This window comes from Neomonachus schauinslandi, chromosome 3 (genome assembly GCF_002201575.2).
Source record: "Neomonachus schauinslandi chromosome 3, ASM220157v2, whole genome shotgun sequence".
NCBI classification, from domain to species: Eukaryota; Metazoa; Chordata; class Mammalia; order Carnivora; family Phocidae; genus Neomonachus; species Neomonachus schauinslandi.
Genome location: NC_058405.1, coordinates 165212668 through 165234283, shown reverse-complemented (window position 1 = coordinate 165234283; position 21616 = coordinate 165212668). Strand labels below are relative to the sequence as shown.

General features: G+C 42.1%; 1 protein-coding gene and 1 long non-coding RNA gene across 4 annotated transcripts in view; one reads left to right on the top strand and one right to left on the bottom strand.

Annotated features, from left to right (window-relative positions):
• PLEKHM3 (pleckstrin homology domain containing M3) overlaps positions 1-21616 on the top strand; it is a 153761-nt gene that overhangs the window by 37188 nt on the left and 94957 nt on the right. For all 3 annotated transcript variants that reach the window (XM_021702781.1, XM_021702780.2, XM_044913708.1), the window contains exons 3-4: positions 7319-7464; positions 19887-20080. In XM_021702781.1, the coding sequence (XP_021558456.1) occupies positions 7319-7464; positions 19887-20080 (340 nt within the window). The remainder of the gene's footprint in view (positions 1-7318; positions 7465-19886; positions 20081-21616) is intronic.
• On the bottom strand, positions 1988-20317 carry LOC110591842. Its single transcript, XR_002481060.1, has 4 exons — positions 20037-20317; positions 16109-16225; positions 6246-6304; positions 1988-2342 (listed from the first exon to the last, which is right to left on the bottom strand). It is a non-coding gene; the product is annotated as an uncharacterized LOC110591842 (long non-coding RNA).

The window sequence follows — 21616 nt, the reverse complement described above, 5'->3', positions numbered from 1 at the left end:
TTTTCCTAACACCTCTCTCATTACAGGAAGCTTCAGATATCTAGAATAATCAACGTTTTCCAAATATGCCCCTATTTTTCTAAGCTGTCGTCTTCCAAAATCTCTTTTCTTTTTCAAGGCCCAGTTCAAATGACCCATGCCTACACAGCCTTCCCCAGTGTCCACAATTAGAGTGGATTGCTTCCTCCTTGGCTTATCTCTTACTGTCTTCTGCTTTCCACCTTCCAGATTTGTACTCTTTTTTTTTTTTTTAAAGATTTTATTTATTTATTTGAGACAGAGAGAATGAGAGACAGAGAGCATGAGAGGGAGGAGGGTCAGAGGGAGAAGCAGACTCCCTGCCGAGCAGGGAGCCCGATGCGGGACTCGATCCCGGGACTCCAGGATCATGACCTGAGCCGAAGGCAGTCGCTTAACCAACTGAGCCACCCAGGCGCCCCCCAGATTTGTACTCTTGTCCCCCCAAACCCTTCATATTCAGTGTGAGGCTAATGCTGTGAGGTCCTAGGCTAATTCATTGACAAAGTAACTTATGCTCTTTTGTATAATTGATTTATATTTCCTGTGCTTATCATATTGCCATACACAGAGAGACCATTTTTTAAATACTTTCCACAAGGAGACAGCTACATGGAAATTCACCCATATATATATATTAGTGTTTCTCATCAAGTGCCACATCAGCTACTTCTATTAAGCTCTGTCTTCTTTCTAACTGTACAACCATGGACAGAATTACTTTATCACCCTCTGCCTCAGTTTCTTCATCTGTAAAATGGGGATAATACCTACCTTATAGAATTGATGAGTATTAAATAAATGTGTGTGTATGTAAAGTACTTATAACTGTGCCAGGCATATAGTAGGCACTATGTAAATATTTGTTTATCCATTTACCTATCTATTTATTACTCCCATTTAAAATTGCATACTGTTTTCTTGAGTTTTTGGGTAAAGAGCAGACAGGCACAGAAGTTAATGAGAAAATTTAGTCATAGACTATTAAGAAGAAAACAAGTATGAAAAAAAAATACCAAGTTTAGACTGATTTAAATATACTAGATGGTGAAATAGCATTTCATTGTTAACCTTCTCTGACCTTACATTACGATAATACTGGTACTAAAGCACCTTATCATCAACATCTTCCAAACCATGTCTTTGGAAGTGAGAATCTGTGTCACGGATACTTTTAACTCACTGTAGCTATTTAGTAGACAGAAAAGCAGTCAGAATCTCTAGAACAGTGCACATATTTACTTACTTGCCTTGGCAAAAATCAAGATTTATTGCCTTTCAAGATAAATTTTGACTAAATATTGACTTTAGTCTCTCAATCATTGTTTACCTGAAAGACCAATGAATCTTGACGCTTCTCAACTTGAGTTGGAATCTATTTGGTATTTATTAATGTATTTCATATGATTTATAATCTTAATAACAACATTCTATGAAGATTAAACAAACATTATAGCATTTATCCAGCATAGACAGGCTTATATTTTCTTTTTCTTTTTTTTTTCTGTAAAAACATTATTGTTTCTGTTTGGTCCACAGCTGGGGAGAGGGCTTCAGGGTATTAAAAAACTGCTTAGTGGCTGCAGGGAGCAGATGCCCTGACACCTGGGGAATACAGAGGAACCCCTCAAAGTCCACTGGGCTCCAGAGGCTCCTAGTCCTGCTTTAGGGTGAACCTTCACAGGAGATACTAGTCCAACCCAGCCTGCGGAAGTTAGTCAGGTGGTCACCATCTTCTTGATGAGTTTCACCTCCTCATCTAGGAAATGGCTCTCCAGGAAGTCACAGAGATGGAGGTCTGTGCGGGCAGAACCCAGGGCATGCCAATCCTAAAGGGCCTGGTTCAGTTCTTCTTCAGGGCCATGGCAGCGTCCATGCATACAAGGCTTTCCTTCACCATCTTGGGAGGGCATTTGCATATTCTGGAAGAGGATGCAGCCTCTGCCCTGGTTTTGCATGTTCAAGAGACACTGGGCACCCTCATGCTTCCCCTGGGTCACCTGGCAGAAGAGCTGGCCCATGCCTTCCAGAGCCACATCGTTGTGGCAAAAAATAGAAGCCCAGAGAGAGGTAGGTGTAGAAAGCCTGCAGATGTAGGTTAACCCAGCGGTTGACAGCAGCCTCCACTTTGGTGGAATAATTCTGTGGAATCTAGGAGCTCAAGGTTGGTGGGCAGTAAGGAGCTAACCACAAAAACCAGTGTTGGCTGGTCCCAGAGGCAGAGGATGGCCAAGAAAAGATGGTCTTAAAGGTTGCAACCGGGAAGGAGGTTGGGGGTTGGTTGGAGGTTGGAAGAAGGTCCCCAGGTCCGTTTCATGCAAACACTGTTGAAGCAAGAGACAGATGCATGGGATTGCCGGGTGCTATCTGTATTTTCAATCAGCAATGGTTATAGACCGTAAGCTAGGAAAGTGGAGTTCTGTATGACCTTTTTCCCGCTGATTCTTATAAAATAGCAAGTCATTGAAACCACCCTCCCCCATTTCTGTTTTCCTTCATTTTGGAAAATCTGGTCCATAGAGCTTCGGATAAAAGTCCAGGCCTTCAAGCCCCATTTTACAAAGTGCTTAGCACAGGTCATTGTCCCACACGAGGGCACTGGACCGAAGGGGTGAGGGGGGGCAAGGGCAGTCCTTTTGCCCTTCCTATGGGCACCTCTCCCTCCACTGTGCCAGTTTTGTTTTTCTCTTTTAACAGAGAAAATGAAAATGTATCCTGTCACTCTTACCTCTGTTCCTCCCTTTTTTATAAAGACCCCTTCTCTTCTTTCTTTTTATTTACTTTTTTTTTTCCCTTAGAGCATTTCTACCTTCCAAATACAAAATACTGAATTTACTTTACCAAATTAGGTAAAGGAGGTAGTGTGGCTGACCACACTTAGGAAGCATTGGGTGAGTTCTTTCCTTAGGGAGATTCATCTGTATCTAGCCACAGTTCGCGTCCTTTTTCTCTTATGCCCGTGAATTTTCCAGCTGCTGGTCAGGGGAAGGAGGGCTGATTTGGTAGCCATGAGGTAGTGAGAAGGTGATTGGCTTCTCCTCAAGATCTCGGCTTCAGTAACACCACATTGCAGCCAATTGAGCTAACTAGGTGCACTTATAAGAAGAAAGATTGTGCCTTTGTGGAGAATTATGCCAAAATTTCTGCTTCAACCCCCAGCAACAGATTCTTTTGGTCCTCTTTAGTGAAAGGCCATTTGGGAAATGGACTGTACATGCAGCAAATAGGATTTCAGTTAAATGGTAACATTTGTTTCCAAAAGAGTACCAGAGGGGAAGCTAAGCTCTTCAGAGCATGTGTTCATTAAAGATTTGAAGTGGGGTGGGAAGCAATAAAAAAAAAAAAGGCCAGTGAGTTCTCTTGTGAGATAGTTTTTTGTTCCTATGAATTGAACACCCTCTGAAAAGTTTCAAAAAGAGACTGGGAAGAATGTATTTGCTTTGATCCAATATGTGGAGGGTTCCCTACTACAAATACCCCTTAATTTGGAAGCATTATTCAAAAGTCTGTTTGAAAGTACATAAAAATATAATATGTAAATAAGCTCTAATTAGTTATTTCAATTAATTATTTTTTGTCTCTGCTTTGCAGATTTTTCTCCCCATAATGTCTCTTGTCAGAGTCCAGCTTTGGCACCCTTCAAAAAATGTGTCTTTCTAATAGTCATTAATAAGAAAACACATTTTTTGCTCTGTTTAAAACATCACAATGATAAAGTGAAATCCAGATCATATATCTTTAGGGGGAATTGTTTCAGAAATTTTTAGTCTATAATTTGCTAGTATGATATTAAAGAAGGAAATCTTACAGTTAATTGAAAAATATACGTGTTTCCTTCTTCAAGTAAATGGTAAGTGGTGTTTTTTAGAAAATGAATCTGTATTAGGCCACTAGCCTCTAATCTTTCTTGACCATCCTTTGTTCTTTCAGTAACATACTACATTGGATTTGGAGATTAAAAATTTTAATTCTAAACCAAGTAAAATGCTTCTCAGTGGAGAGAGTGAATGCTGTGGGAAAATACTGGTAAAATGAACTCAGGTTGTTTCTACGTAGCGGATTTGTAGAAATTGACTAAGAACCTGAAATGATTTTGGAAGCCTAGAGGGTATACAATGTGACGAATTACAAACTTTTCATTTGAGGGGCTACACACCCGCTGCACTTGAATAGAATTGGAATTTTAAAGCTTGGAGGAACCTTTGCAGCCACCTAGAAACCAGGGAGCCATCCTCAGCTTTTCCCCACCAGGGTCTCTGGTGGTAGTTGGCTGGTTGGGGAGAAATAGAGGTTCCTGGGCCCTAATCCAGATCTACAGACTCAAAGTCTTATGGGTGGGAGTTGGGGTGGGGACGGGGTCTACATTTTTCATAAATATCTCAAAGAGCGACAAACATGTCAAATTCTGACACTCACTGAATTTGGCAAACCGCTGATTTAGGCTGACCCCTTTATTTGCAGTGAAGAAAGCAGGCCTAAAGAGTTTGATGGGTCAAGTTCACGGTCTGTCCTAGGCAAAAATTGGCTTTCTAAGTCTGGACCTGTGCTTGTCCGTACACCATGTATCCCAAACAGTCCTAAGCACGCAGATAGGTTCAGACCTACTTCTGGGTCATTAGGGGTGATTTCAGCACAGAAAGTAGGAGAGCATAGTTCTAAATAAGGTATGAAGGTAAAGACACCCAGGAACTAGGTGTTTATGTGCTGTTGCTTCTGTCTAACCTAAAACCTGAGTGAGCCCTAGCCACTCTCTCTCAGCCCTTCTGTCTTTGATGAGCCTTGAGACTAGTGCGCAGTGGTGAGAATGCTTAGCTCATTTAGTTAGCTCATGTAGTTGAAGCCCCAGCATGTTAGGCTTTGGACCTGTGTTGATGTACACATTTTTAGACCATGTACTTTCTTAAAATGCATATTTGTGTATTTTAATATTGCTTATGTACGTTGCATCTAAAAAATTATAATAAAGTCATTAAAAAGTATAGACTGATAAACCCAGTAGTACCCACTAAAGCATATATAAATACCCAGCAAATGCTTACTAATGTTAGTTGCGTCTAAAATTCAAAAAAACAAAAAGCTAAAGTGACCCAAATTTATTTTTGCTGTGTTCTGTGATGAGAGTTTAAACTATAGTGATGACCTGGAATTCCTGCAGGACCATGATCACTTTCTAAATCATTAGGAAAGATTGAGTTTTATTCATTGTCATTTCAGTGTTAAGTCAATTTGACCATCAGCGAGTTTTTGGAAACAGCAATATCCCAGTGTCTAGGATGTGTCAAGTTCCACTGAATTCTGCTCCACAGTCCATGTATGAACACATGAGCGATGTATAATTCTTAGAATGGGCAACATATTTTTCACGGGGTTATTAACAAAAGAATGCTGTTTTAAGAGGCAGGTGCCCAGGTTAGAGGGATCAGTTCTAAAAGAGCTATGAGAAATTAAAATCTCTTTAAATGCAGGTGTATGTGTGTTGGGTAATATTCAGTTTATCATCCTTTCTGCATAAACAGTTATTGAAGGTCTGCTGCATGTAAAGCTCTGTGTTAAGTACTGAGGATAAGAAACTGCTCTGAGGAGTTTATTGTGTGGTTCTTGCTGGACAAGCACATAAAAAGGCACACTAGTTTCAGGAAGCATGTGCTAAATGCCAGATGAGCAATAGTGCGGTCAGTGAGTGCAGCAAAGAGCATTCCAGTGCCCAGAGCCCAGGCATTGCAACGGCACCTCCTCTCTGCAGCCGCGGCCACTTGTGTGTTCACTTCGTCTGTATCTGTCGCACACATCTCCTTGCTCAGCCCATCTGAAGAACAGGAGCTTGTTCTGAGTTTGCTGCTACTCAGTAGTAAAGAAATAACCATTCCAGGAAGGAATGGTATGCAGCTTTTGAAGCATGATACTGATGCACACACTTACTGTCTTTTAGTACCTCTTGTCGTGAAAGCAATAGGATCTAATTCTCTTCCTGGAGAATGCACTGTGAAACGGCTCCATTACTGATACCATTTTATTTGTGATGAAAACGAAAGTCTTTTGAGTTTTGTGATATTTTCATTCATGGAGTTCATGTGAATCAGTTTTTTCTTGGGTTAGCAGTTTGTTAAATAAACTGTTTGGAGCTCCTTTAATGGCAAGGAGGTGCAACAGTGATATTAGTGGTGATGAGGCTGATGATGATAGTGATGATTAATTCATTTTATGCCCTTATCATGAAATAGGCTTACTGTGAGATTTCTTTGACTAGTGCGGTTCTTGATCCAGCCATGAATCCAGAAATGGATTTCTGAAATGAAAGCAGTAGATTAGAAATGCCAGGATAATGTTGCTGTTTGTATAATCATGATTACCTGTTCTGGGCTGCTGGGATTTTGTCCTTTGGGTTGCGATAGAATTTCTGTACTCACCAAGAGAAGGTAGTTCCTCCTACCTAAAGAAAAGGCATGGCTTCTTTGTGACAGGGCGGAGATTATTACCAGTTCTGCTGAGAGAATCATGGATTTCCTCGGACATGAAAAGGGCCTTAGCAATGACTTGCAGGCAGCCACTGGTCTTGAGTAATGGGCAGGATTTGGCAACGTGGAAATCAGAAGAGGGTGTTGTGTACGGAGAAGTAATAATGCGCCAATGTGTGGAGGATGGAGTGAGCACACTGTTTATTTGGGGAATAGTGAGGAGAGTTCTCTGATTGCAATAAAGAGGTTATATTCCCATTGGAGAGTAGTAGGAGTAGGTAGTTGGAAAGGTGATATGGGGCCAATCGGGGGACAGATTTCTTTCATTGACTATGTAAGTAAAGGAAGGCCACATATCAGTTTTTAGAATCATTTTAAACTCAGACAGGCTTAGAGCCAAATCCAAACTCCACCTCTTCCTGGTGCAGTGACTTCAGACAAAATTCTTAACTTGGCTAAAACCATCTCACGGAGATGTTGTACATGTTAAATAAGCTCCTTTATGAGAAGTCCCCAGCAGAATGTCTGGTGGTGGGAATAAGGGTTTATGAGGAAGAAGTGAAGTGCCAGTGGTGGGGTTGTGGAGAGGCTGATCTCTGCCAGCTGTATGCAGAAGACACAGAAGAGACCAGAGACAGGACCAGTTAGGTGCTGGCTATGGCAGCCCCTGAGGAGGTGAGGGGGTGGAGGCTATCAGGCTAGGAAGAGAAGGACACATCCATACATGTGTTTTCTGAAGGTTTTTTTTTTCCTGTTGCGGACTTTTGTTTGAGGGTTGTGTAACCTTGTTTTGTGGTGTTAAAAGTACAACACTAATCATAGACTCGTCCTTTTGCCTTGGACAGGATGCCAGCGATCCATAGGCCTTTCCAGTGGGAAAGCCAAGGTGTGCAATTACAGTGGGTGGTATTACTGCAGCAGCTGCCATGTAGACGACAGTTTCCTCATCCCCGCACGCATAGTCCACAACTGGGATACTTCGAAATACAAGGTAAGTACAGAATCTGAGTGTACTTCATAATAGCAATGTGGGTGTTCAGCTGTTGTGTGGATTAAGAAATAATGATAAAAGAATTTGAAGCACACTTGACTAGATAGTCTCATAAAAGCTACGAGATCTTATATAATGCTTCTTAAACAGCTCCCATTGAAAGGCGTCTTAACTATGACTTTTTATTAACTTCCTCACTTAGAAAGATAATATAGCAGTTTTTACTTCTGGGCCTTGATAATTAACTGTGGGTGCTAAAAAAGAATTCTGATAGAGAAAGAGGCCTCATTATTTTTTTATTAGATCTTATTTCCAAAATCACAATACTCTCAGAGGATAAAAATAGGAAAATAATGCATGCCTGGGCATACTAGTGACTTTTGAAGGAGAGGCCTTATATAATCAAGATATTTCTTATCTTGAGTAGCAGTAGCACTCCTACTCATGTGAAGGTCAGTCTTCCTGCGGGTCCATCTCCCCTGGAACTAGAAGCTGGAGAGAAGCTATGAGGATTTCTGGGTGGGGGCCCACACTAAAGAACAGTGCACTGAGCCACCCTTAGACCTTCACCTGGACTGTTGTTTATTTTTGTAAAAAGGGAGGAAGTGAGAAGCACGCTTTGCAAAGTAACTGCTAACAGCCTAGCAGGGTATCCCAGAAGTACAAATAGCAGACTTGGTAGCTGCAAAAATGCAAGTCAACAGAGGAGGAGAGGAAGTCTGAGTACCGGGACACTCACCTTAAGAGGGTAGAGAGGAGAGGAGCAACCAGCAAAGGAGACCAAGGAGGAGTGCATAGTGAGGGAGAAGGACCCTACTGTGCCCAACAAGCCACACAAAGAACGTGTCTTCAGATCAGTTGTGACAGAGGCTGATACATAGGTCGGATAAGATGAGCACTGAGAATTGACCATGGGATATAGGAATGGGGAGGTAATGAGTGACCTTAATGAGAGCAGTTTGAATGGAGCAGTGGGAGTGAAGTTCTGATTGGAGTGAGTTTGATATGGAACAGGAGAAAAATGAGACAAGAACAGACAACTCTTGAGAAGTTTTGCTATAAGGGGATGGAGAGAGATGAGGAGTAACTAGAGGGGAAGTAGGATCAAATTGGGTTTGATTTTTGTTTTAATAGAAGAAATAACAGCATGTTTTCTATGCTAATGTGAACTACCTAGGAGAGAGAGAATTGCTAGAATCATGTGGTTGAGTGAGAAAGAATTTTGTAGACAGTAGGAGGGTTGGCCTTTGCTTGGAGCAGGAAGTAAGAGAAAAGGCAGAGTCTGGATGTAGGTGCCACTGGGTAGGTTAGGGAAGGCCCCTTCCATTTACATCAGTAGCTGTCATCATATTGATTTATTTCAGGACGTGTGAGTCTAAAGAGATTAAAGACCCAGCCCCAGTCACTCTGGGAAAAGCCTTTACCTTCTATTTCATATAGTTTCAGGAGTGATTAGGCAATAATTCTGCCAACCCTTTTATAAACTTGTCTACATCTACACCCGTCCTCCTTGTCCTCCTTCCAACCACAGAAGAAACATCACTCCTTTTATGGAAGGTTTATTCCTTCTGCCTCTGCTCATGATCTTAGCTCCTCCATCAGTTTTGCCAAATCTGATTGACCCTTGTCAGTTTCTTGTTCTACTAGACTTCTCTGGGATATAGTATTGGACCAGGAATTCTTCTGCCTTGACTTGGAGTCTGCCTTGACTCCTCCTACTTCCAACTCTTTTTCCTCTGTCACCTTCTCTGATTCTTTGTCCTCTGCCTACACCTTTAATGTTGCAGTTCCTTAGCTTCATTTTTTTGTTTTCTGTTCCCACTTTATACTCTATTGTATTCTCTTTCTCTTCCATAGTTTCAACTCCCTGATGATTCCCACCCTTATCTCCAGCTCCATTTTTGCTACTGCAAGGGAGATCTGTGGATTTAATTGCCAAATGACATCTTAGCTCTAGCTTTCAACCTAGTAGTCTTCAAGATATGTGGATTGTACTGCACTTGTTAGCAGCATTGTACCGCAGTTCTGCCCATGCAGAAACAAGGCAGTAGAAGTTGGCAAGTTGGGGAATCGAATCCACTGAAGTACTACTATAGGCATAGGATTCTTTTATGTTCCTGTATTCTGCCAGAACTGAGAATTCTGGTACCTGACTGACTAGAAGCTTTTCTGATCCTTCTGCCAGAATGCTGTCACCTCTTCCTTGAATGAACCTTCCACGCAAAGTGCTTTGTCCCAACCATAGTCTGTATGACTGCTTTTATATCTCCTTGCTAATAGATGTCTGAGACTTACTGTCAGTATAACTGTATCACCTGGGAGCAAGGTGGGTGGGGAAGGGACCCATAGCTGTCACCTGTAATACTTTTTTTTTTTTAAAGATTTTATTTGACAGAGAGAGACAGAGTGAGAGAGGGAACACAGACAGGGGGAGTGGGAGAGGGAGAAGCAGTTTTCCTGCTGAGCAGGGAGCTGGATGCAGGGCTCGATCCCAGGACCCTGGGATCACGACCTGAGCTGAAGGCAGCCGCTTAACCGACTGAGCCACCCAGGCGCCCCTGTCACCTGTAATATTTGAAATCTAAAACAAACATGAAAGTTGTGAGGGGCCATTTGGCAGATACCCTTTCTGTATCCCTGGGCAGCTCAGTCTCCTGGTCAATCCAATAACCATCCACATCTTCACTGTCCTTAGGATGCCTCATCCCCATCCTTCTCAGCATATGACTTTGCCTCCACTTCAAGGACAACATTGAAACTACAAGATATGGATATGAATTCCTACAAATGTTTCTATATTTGTACCTGGCCTTACTGCTTCCCCTCCTATCATAGGAAGAAGAGCCCTTTCTCTTGTTTAGAGATCATCCTTCCACATGTACTGTAGATACTTTTCTCCATCTGGGGAACCGCTCTTCATTCTTCCAGAGCTGATAAAAGCATGTCCTCTTTGGCAACATATTTTCTGGTATTCCCCACCCTACCCTATTTGCTGCATTGCTGGCTCTCTCCCTTGGGCCACCACCATGCTGTGTGTGTGTGTGTGTGTGTGTGTGTCTATAATTAGACTTACTTAGGGGGTTAGTAGCAGGAGCTTGGAGTTAAACAGGCATTTGTCCAAGTCCTACCTCCACCTCTTATTTGGGGCTTAATTTGCTGGGGCAAAGTACTTGAACTTTCCTGAGCCTCAGTTTCCAATTTATAAAATGAACCCAGACTGCCTGAGTTCAGGTCTTGTCTTGGTCATTTATTAGGTGTCTAACCTGGGCAAGTTATGTAGTCTCTCTGTTTGAGTGTCCTCATCTGTAAAATGAGGACACTGACACTTCACAGGCCCACTGCCGGTTACCTGAGTTCATGCATGTGAAATGTTTAGAATAGTGCCTACGACATAGTGATGCTGCTCCTCTCTGTGAGCTCCCTGGGCACAGGGAACCTGTCTTAGCACAATTTCTGGCACGTAGTAGGTAAGCAAGAATGTATACTGAATCAGTGAAGGAATGAGGCCTATCTTATGGGCCCCTCCAACTCGGTACCCCCAAATCGGCTTCATCACCTTCATCACATGTACCTCCGGAATGTCCGTGGCCCCACCAGTCCGCGCTGCCAGTGCCGGGAGACAGCCTGGGCTCTTCTCTCTGCCACCACCCCTCCTCCCCTGTCTAATCAGTGAGCAAAACTCAACCGCTGGATTTGCATTCCGCTGCACCCACCATCCCACCTCACAGACTCAAACCTTGGGCATCACTCCCACGAAGGAGTTTGGTAGCCTCCTAACTGTGCTTCCTGCCTGCAAGTCTTGCCCCAGCAATGGTTCAGAAAACCCTAATCTCACCGTGGGTAAATTCTGTACCCTCTCTCAGTCTCAGTTTCTTCACCTTTAGAATGGAGGTGGTGATGATAGTAATGGGAACTGCTTCATAAGATTGCTGTTGGCGGGCGCCTGGGTGGCTCAGTCGGTTAAGCGACTGCCTTCGGCTCAGGTCATGATCCTGGAGTCCCTGGATCGAGTCCCGCATCGGGCACCCTGCTCGGCGGGGGGGGGGGGGGGCGGGTTCTCCCTCTGACCCCCCCCCCCCCATGCTCGCTCTCTCTCGCAAATAAATAAAGTCTTTAAAAAAAAAATTAAATTAAAAAAAAAAAGATTGCTGTTGGCTTAAAAGAATGATTCACAGAAAGCCCCGAGCACTGTGACTGGCACACGGGTGCTCGGTTAACGCCAGCTTTTACTATGATTGTGTAGAAGTGAAACACAAATCTCTTAACCTGACCCCAAGACCTTTTGTGATCTCCAGTCCCTGCTCTTCTGGCCCCTTCATGCACTACCTCCCTGCCCCCATGAGCGTCCTCGGAAGGTCACACTCCCTCCTGTTCCTCAGTCCTGCCATGCTGTTTCACACCTCTCGTCTTCCTCTTGCCCTCATTTCAGCATGGCAGACCCTAACCAAGCCTGTCTTAAACCTCCCTTCCTCTCCCGGTTCTTTCCTTCCCCTCTCCCGGACGGTGTTATCATTCTCTCCTCTGCATCTTGTACTTGACACTCTGAATAGAGGCTATAAATATATTTGCCATGTGTGTATTAGATAAAAGCGTATTTAGAGTTGAGTTTGATTTACATTATTTAGATTAATCTGCTTAGAGCAGAGCTTTGACAGCTAAGAGAGGTGTATAGAGTGCAAGTGAGGAAGGCAATCCCAGCCCCGCGCTCACCCGGGGCTTAGGCTAGTGGCACTTGCCAACAGAATATGCACCACTCCGGGGAGTTAAAACAGAAGAGATGGTGCTAAATGAGGAAAGTCTGAAAATCAGGCATGGCTTACAAAGATGTGAATTGGTGGAGGAGATCCAGATCTGTGTGCAGTGAGCCATTGAAACCATCAATTTAGCCATCACGGACGCTTGCAGTCTTTTTCTCTAGAGCAGACATTTTGCCATGCTGGTCATTCAGATGACAAGGTTTGATGTGGAGAGGATAAGTAACTAATTGAAGGTGTTAGGTACCCTCGCTTCATCCCCCTTGTACATGAGGAATATCTCCTTTGTCGGACCTTCCCTCCCAGATTCTCAGTGGACCAGGGAAGATTTTAAAGCAAGAACAGAGCTGGTCAATTTTATCAGGATCATCTCTCACTGGCATTAAGTAACTATTTTCCATTTAGTCCAGGATCTGTCTGTCTTTGCTCAGACACCAGGATTTAACTTAATGTTTCTAATTGTGAGGATCAATTCAGACCTATCAGTTTCCAAGACCAGACATCATTCTGCTAGATCTGCCTCCTATCCTTAATAAGAAGTACGTGACTGGCTTGAATATCCATTTAAGAGAGTGAAAAAATGGTTTTGCAGAGCTGATTGAAATCTGTCATCTGAAGCGTTTCCTTGTCTACCCTCTGGAGTAATAATACTCCTAATTATTTTTAAAGCAGGATTTCATCTATTTTCTGCTATACATCCTGCAAATTGAATTGAGCTCCAGGATTACCCAGCAGCTAAACCTTATCCTCAAGTTCTGTAGCCATTTTCTAATGAAATTCTCTTTGAAGACAACCTTCCCCCTACTGTCCACCCTCCCATTCAAAAATATCAAGCATGACACAGAGGTGGTGAGGACCTCAAACTTGGCCTCAGCTCTTCCTAAATAGTTCCCTACTATTGTACTTTTAAAAAATATTTTTGTGTCCTAGCCTGAATATTCACATTCCATTTAGCTAGGGGTTTTCCATGTTACATAAACTATTTCCTATCTCTACATCTTGAGAGGCATTCAAGGCAAGCTGTACTGTTCTCACAGAGCTGGAGAGCAGCTCGCTGATGGGAAAAACCACTTGTTTAGGGTCATTCGGAGATTTTGCGAACAAATTGCAATTAACCTTAAGATCTCCTGATTCCTTCTCCATTAGCCCCCAGTGCCTGTTTTAAGAGGACCAAGAAGCATTATGGTTGGGATTGATTTTAGTAAGACTTTCACCATGAATTTTCACAATGAACACAGGCGAAAATACAGGGAAGAATACATTATACCAAAGCAATAAGTGGTTATTTTACTGTGATAAGATTGTGATGTTTTTTTTCCTTTCCTGATCTTTATTCTCCAAATTTTCAGTAATGTGATTGTTACTTTTAGTATTTTTAAAATGATTAACTGTCACTTAGCTCCATATATTCTATTTCAGAAAATACGTATTAGAAACTTGCCTTTTTTAATGCCTCAGAATTATGATTGTTCTGTCCTGTGATTACTTCAGTGTGGTTTAATGTGGTATAGAAGGCTACCATAAGGAAACTTCCTTCCGTAAGGAAACTGCCTTGCACTGCTATATTTTTATTTCTTCTTCTTTCAAATATACTTCCACAAATTTCGAGATTCAAAAAGTACAAAGGGCATGTATACATAGATAATCTCCCTCCCACCTATCATGTTCTTCTTCCCACAGGCAACCAGTTACTCTTTTCTTGTGTATCTTTCCACAGGTATTTTTTTTTTTAAGATTTTATTTATTTGAGAGAGAGAGAGAGAGAGAGAGAGAAACAGCATGAGAGGGGATAGGGTCAGAGGGAGAAGCAGGCTCCCCGCCGAGCTGGGAGCCCGATGTGGGACTCGATCCCAGGACTCCGGGATCATGACCTGAGGCGAAGGCAGTCACTTAACCAACTGAGCCACCCAGGCGCCCTCTTTCCACAGGTATTTTATGTACGTGTGCTTATTCACACAACAGTGGCAATAGATGATCTACATGCAGCTCTTGGAGAGCCCTCCATTCCACTTAGATCATATCCCTCATCTGGGGCTTGCCTGCTTTCTTTTCCTGTTTTCTTTTTTTGTATAGCCACTCCATATTGTCATGAATTTTACACATTTTTATACACACACGACAATCTAACCAGGCCTTTCTTGGATGATTTTGTTTTTTCAGTCTTTTGGTATTACAGATAATGATTCAATGAATAACTTGATACATCATTTTGACCGTAAGTACTTTCATTCACAAGTGAGACTGAGGACACCTTCCTAGATGTAGGTTTGTACATTTTTTAGCTTGCCGCATGTTCCAGATTGTCCTCAGCCAGGACTGTGTGCTGCACTTTCACCATATCTCCTTGCAGGCACCTTTCTTCCTTAGTACCAAGATTTCCGCTGTCACTTCTGGTGTGACTGTGCTGCCTCAGGCTGTCCTTCCCCTTTTCTACTTTCTTAAACTCTAAAGCTGTGGTGAGCTTAGAAACAACTAGCCGAGCTGTTAGGAGTGTGTGGTTCAGGGTCCCAGCCAGAGCATCGTAAAGTGCTCATCCATTTCTTCAGCAAGTATTTGTCGAACACCCACCACACTCACTGTTGGAGGCAGTGGGGACAGTCTCTGCCTTGTGAATGCTCATATTCCAAAGGAGGGAGAAAGACTAGTAAACAAATACACAATTAAGTGACTTCTAGATAAATGACGGGTTACTGGACTTTAATTTTTGTTTCATAGCTAAAATCAAATGGCCAGCATACTGCCAAATTACATCATTGGTTAGTCTCCCTTTGTAGCCCCTTGACTTTGTATTTAGGAAAAGGGAAGGACAGAACCTGGACAGGGATCCCCTCCTTTGAGGAGTGACGAATACATAGTTTATGGTAGAGTTATTAAAGAATAAAAAGAACTGTGAATACAAATAATGCTAAAAAGCACAGAACGGGTATCCAGAGATCTGAACAGATAAGTCACTTAAGCTCTCTGGATTCAGTATTTTTTTTCTATTAAGTATATTAATTCAGCATTTCTCAAAATATGTTCCATGGAGCATTAACAAGTTCTGTGCTTGTTAATAGGTGTTCTGCAAAAAGAGGGTTCTATAGGAGGGTCTCAGCCAGGCCAGCTTTGTAATTGGAACAGGGCGCCTCAAGAGAATGCAGCCCTGGGAGCTCACAGGATGGCAAGAGATTGGAAGGAGTTAGAGATAGAGGCCCCTTCCTCCAGTTGGTAAGCAGGGCCCAGACTGAGTTTCATCCCCTACCGCCCCCTGTACAAGGCCAGCACAACACTAAATAGCTGCCTTGTCTGCAGATAGGTTTGGAAAATTGCTGGGCTAAGCACGTGACGCAGACACGATGTCCGCAGGCTTTCATAGGCTAACATGCTACTGAATCACTAAGAGAAGAATGTGGCATGTGGCATTTTTCTTGTTGGACCTCAGAGCACCATTTTTGTGGGACCGATGTTCCTTGGAACACCTGCTGAGAAAAATGGAACCAGATTGTTTGTCCCAGTTGTTATTCTAAAATTATGTTCTCATCTGTTTTATTCTAATGCATTCTCCTCCCTTAACAAAAACTGAACTCCTCCCTACTCCCACCCCCACCACATCATCTGCAAACTGCTGTCTCTGGGTAAACATTCCCTCTGCTCCATTGTTTTCTTACCCGGGGCTGTTTTTGTGGGGGAACATACCAGGACACCATTCCAGAACCTCTTTCTCAGAATTACGTAAACCTGAACATCTGAGAATTCGGTTTTTAAGAGGTAGCAGTCACCAGCTTAACAAAAGGAGTATTATGTTTAAATCTATACCAATGATGGTTACTTCTCAAATAATGTTTATTTGTAAATACGTATGTTTATAGAGCAGATTGGGTCCTTATAATTTGTAGCTGATTATAACCCACTTGCTGTTTGCTCCAACTCCTGTGTGTGAGGTGTGGAGAAGCAGTCGGCCTCGACTTCCTCCTCAGCTCTTGGATCACGCAGACTGCAGCACTGTCAAGGGGGCATCAGTTCACAAACTGCAACAAAATCAAGTCACAGACTTGAGTTCTTATAGCTTAAATTAGTCTGGTTTTAAGCTTAAAAAGCCGTGGAAAGAAATTATATTAAACATTAAATATTATTTACTAAAATACCAAAGGTCAGTAGGTTTGAAAAATGAACTATTGGCCCTATAAAAGTTGTTTCTAATGTGAATGGAATGGGATCATGGAAAAGAATGCCAACCAAAACCATTTTTAGAAAATGTATTGGGCCCATCCATCTGCACCTATGAGCTGAATTTTTACATACATCAGAAAAGCACTCAGGCTTTTCATGGTTTTCATAATTTGGCAAGAAATAGGACAGTAGCTCTTAGCTCTTAGGTGGAATATAATTGGTGTTCACATATAATTTATGTAATATTTCTGTTAACAGGAAAGAAACTTTCTCACTTAAAAGAGTATCACTGGCTTCCTTCCCTAAGTAACTATATATTTAACATTATCTTTTTTAAAAAGCTTTCTAATTACAGTGAGTTTGAAAGTGGAATCCTTATACCAGTATGCAGGCTTATTTAGAACTTAGGAAATCAGTGGGGATACAGCACTCTCTTTTGCAAAAGTAGCATTTTATGCCAAATTCTTAGTTCTTTCAAAAATTCCCTTACATAGTTACAAGTGGTGGATTCTCAAAAGTGAGCGTGTGCTCAGCCATGCTGCCAAAAACATGGCTCAGTGTTGCAGGGTTCATTCACCTACTCGGGCAGCCGCAGTCACAGTATGCTCTGTATTCTTAACCCTGGGTAATAACTTCATGAAGCAGTGCCTTAGACATTATTGAAACTAGCTCTGTTTTTGTTTTTAGTAATTTCAGCTTATGAACACTGATGTCAGCAGCTGCTGTCCCATTTGTCTCACTGCTTTTACTGTCTCTGAAAAAGACTTTCTTTTTTCCCCCCTTTTGGGCTTAAGTACCACCTGAAGAGAGAAGCCTTTTCAGGCCTGGGAGACTGGCCAGTGCCCTTTGTCCTTCTGTTCACCTTCTAAAAGGTAGTATTGTTAACCTAATTCAGCAGGGCCCTGACTCAGTATAAACACTGCTCAATAGAGCCAGAAAGACTAATTGAATTATACAATACATCATTTTTCAGCAACAGTTTCAAGTGGACTGTACTTCATTTCCCAGAACACTATCCGTTTTTTCCCCATTTAAGATATTTAAATATAGCAAATATTTAACCATGATAAATAAAATATTTGAACCCAATTCTGTCTTTCTTACCGAACCTTGAGCTACATGAGGACAGGGCCTTGCCTACTTTATTCTCCACTAATGCCTGCTATGGTATTTATCTGGCATGTACCTGTGTCTCAATGCCTCAGAATGAAGCATTATTTATCCTTGCCAACTGTTATTTCCCATCTGGTTAAGTAGTGAAAGGTTTTGGCTAATTCCAGATGCCTCTTTGTGAGCTGATGTGCAGACTGTAAACTTCACCAGCTATGTAACTGCAGGACCCCCAAAGGATCACACAACATGTACCTCAAAAATTGCTAATAAGGAAAAAAAAATGAGACTTTTATTAAAAAAAAAAATCAATGCTTTTGTATCTCTCTGACAAACTTTTATATGAGTTCTATTTTATATTAAATTACATAAATGTGTTTTAATCAACATACAATAGCTGTACATTTAGTTATCACCTATTCATACTGCGGGGGTTGTATTTCATGGTTGTATCTAGTTGTGGTACTCTCCTCTGTCCCATCCTTGCCCACCAAGTGAATTTCTGTTTATCCTTCTAGACCTTAGGCAGTGTGGCCTGCTTTGTCAGGGGTTCCCTTCCCCCCAGGACAGTTGATTTCTCCTTCCTTTAAGCTCCCAGTGGACCTCATCTGTATTTCTTCTGTACTAGAGGACAGGCTACGTGCTACATGTAGTTTTTATTTTAAATATTTATCTGTGATACTAAATAGTGAGCCCCTTGAGGGTACGGACTGTATCCTATTTATCTTCATTAATAAATTTCTAGGCTGGACTGTAAAGCATAGTGGATTTTCAGTTTTCTTTTTAATAAGCAGAATTTTTTTAATGTTGAATTCTATCATTACTCCCAGTACTAGAGTAGTTTTGGTGGAAACTTTTTAGAGAGGTTTTACCTTCCATAAATAGAAACTAAACCAAATCTACATATCATTAGCCAATCCACATCTCAGTATCTGGTGAATCGTCTGTAACGATTCCCCCAAATTCCCCACTTGTTACACATTATTTAAGCTACTCCCTCTGTATCTCGGATGCATTGTGTTTCTACTCTAATGACAATGACATTTTAAAATCACCTTTTCATAGGCTTGATGTTTACTACCAGAAGTGGATATAGAATTGGATGGATAGATTAGACAGTCAGCCCAAGCTCAAAGTTATTCTAAGAGCGCGCCTTTCTGTTCACTAAAGTGTGTTTTTTGAGCCTGTTTTCTATGCAAATTATCGTTTTAGGCTATCCTTTTATTCCTTTTGAATTTTGTAATATGTACATGATTAACCTGTTTTTTTAAATGGCTACTTATAGGGCGCCTGGGTGGCTCAGTTGTTAAGTGGCTGCCTTCGGCTCAGGTCATGATCCCAGGGTCCTGGGATCGAGCCCCACATCGGGCTCCCTGCTCTGCGGGAAGCCTGCTTCTCCCTCTCCCACTGCCCCTGCTTGTGTTCTCTCTCTCGCTGTGTCCCTCTCTGTCAAATAAATAAAATCTTAAAAAAAAAAAAAAGTGGCTACTTATAAAAGTAGTACAGAATATACATGTATAGTTTTTAAAAATGAAAAATTAAGACTCTTAACAGCAATGTTAAGTTTTGAAATGATTATAGATTCACAGGAAGTTGCATAGATAAAGGGGGTCCTGTGTACCTTTCACCCAGTTTCTCCCATTGGTTACATCTTAGATCACTATGGTATAATATCAAAAAACCAAACAAACAAAAAAACAAAAACCAAAAAAACAGAAAAACCCCAGAAGTGAACATGGGTATCCTGGGTCTGTATAGTGCTGTGTCATTTTATCACATGTAGATTCGTATAATCAAGATTCAGAATTAATGAATTCCTTTCCATGCAAGATTACTTTTACAGGTTTCTGGAGGAGAGAAAGAAAAGCCAAAATTTATATTTAGTTAAATTATGGGCTATTTCTCTTGGCTTGTTCAGAAAATAATGTGACTTTGGGTGGGAGGATGGGTTAGCCTGGTGATGGGTATTAAAGAGGGCACGTTCTGCATGGAGCACTGGGTGTTATATGCAAACAACGAATCATGGAACACTACACCAAAAACTGATGATGTTGGGCACCTGGGTGGCTCAGTTGGTTTAGCGACTGCCTTCGGCTCAGGTCATGATCCTGGAGTCCCGGAATCGAGTCCCGCATCGGGCGGGGGTCTGCTTCTCCCTCCGACCCTCCCCCCTTTCATGCTCTCTCTCTCTCAGTCTCTCTCTCTCAAATAAATAAGTAAAATCTTTAAAAAAAAACAAACAAACTAACGATGTAAGGTATGGTGATTAACGTAATATAATAAAAAAAAAATGTAGAAGTAAAAAAAAAAAATAATGTGACTCTGATATTTAAACTCTGGTTCCTAACTTGGAGGAGGTGTGGCAAGCTGGATGATTCGCCAGGCTGACCGAGAAAGTTTATTTCGTAGGTATCTAAGCAGGCCAAAGAGTTTCTGGAGTACGTGTACGAAGAGCCCCTGATCGACATCCAGCAGGAGAACCCCATGCTGTACCGCCACGCCGAGCCCCTGGCCACCGTGGTGCGGCTGCGGCAGCGGCTGAAGTCTCTGCGCGCCTACCTGTTCAGCTGCCGGGCGGCTGTGGCCGAGGACCTGCGCCGCAGGTAGGTCACGGGTCAGGCAGCTCCGCTTGCTTTTCCTCTCCCGCCCGCCAGGGGAGGGTGGTCAGATGGCCTCCCCGGCCTTCGCGGTGTGCACCCTCTCGAGTTCTGTGGCTCTCCCTCTAGGCTCATCTTTGACTTTTTTCCTCCAAAGTCCTCTCCGGTTGAGCCCAGAACAATGAAGGCAGTATCTGAGCACAACTGAAGGCTTTTCACCCAGGGAACTAGTTTCCCACAACAGTGAAGACTGCTCTTCCCCTTAGGTTAACTTGATAATCACGGGAGTGTCCTCACTGATCACTTCTGGAGTGTTTCACACTTTTCCTAGTTCCATTTGTAAAACGAGCATGTTTGAACTATTCCATAACTTAAAGACATTTTTCAGTGGAAATAAGTAGGTGGTTGTTCAGATCTTACTTTCCATACAGAAAGGGGAGTGGTAAGTGAGGCAGGCGGTGGAGCCAGGATTCTGCCTTTTCATGTCCCCGTCTATGCAGGCTGTTCTTCCATAGCTTAGTTATCACAGAGTTCATAGAATACACAAGTCCATACCAGGTTCAGATCCTCAAAGTAAAACTGTGAAGTTAAAATTTGCCTGCTCTCATCAAATTCCTTCTTTTACAGTTAGATTTTATTGGCATTTCAAGTCTCACCCTTGGCATATATGAACTAGCTTACACTCGAGATAATTGTTGATGGTGTTCATAGGTCCCTAAAAATACCTTTTAATGTTTTAATAGAAATGACCGAAAGCATACCTTAGTCATGGTTTCTGGAGGTGAGCCTACATGCAAAAGAACCTTTGGAAAATATTAAAGTGCTATAGTTTGTTATTTGAGATCTGGTTAGATCCAAAGAAACTGACATAACCCCAGAAGACATTTTAAAAAGAATTAAATGTAGATAGTGAGGAATACATAATATCTAGACACGCTCTCATAAAATAGTAATGAAAAGGCAGCTGCCATAAAGCAGAATACCTCTCAGTGGTAGTCATTCTATTACCTCGTTGTTTTTCAGAAAGCACTAGAAAATGGTCAGGATTTATTCTTATAAAGTCTAGGCCAATCTTAATTTTAACAGATCAGGGCTTTCCCTGAAAGACGATAGGATTATAGGTCTCCAATTTACCAACTGAACTAGATACAAGATTTTTAATATTCAAAGTATGTTTGTTCTATTCACCTTTGGCTTTGCTCAGAGTTAGTTTTTCTTGGGCCTATACTTCTAGACAGTATTAAAATCTTAAAAAAAAAAAAAAGGTATCTGACGTGATTCCCATGTGTAGATTTTATTTATTCATTTGAGAGAGAGAGAGAGAAAGCACAAGCCGGGTGGAGAGGCAGAGGGAGAAGGAGAAGCAGATTCCCCGCTGAGCAGGGAGCCTGATGCGGGGCTCAATCCCAGGACCCTGATATCGTGACCCGAGCCAAAGGCCGATGCTTAACCATCTGAGCCACCCAGACGCGTGCCTCTAGATACCTTTCTGATACGATGTTTTGCTTTGGATAAATATGCCACATCAGGGCATACATTTAG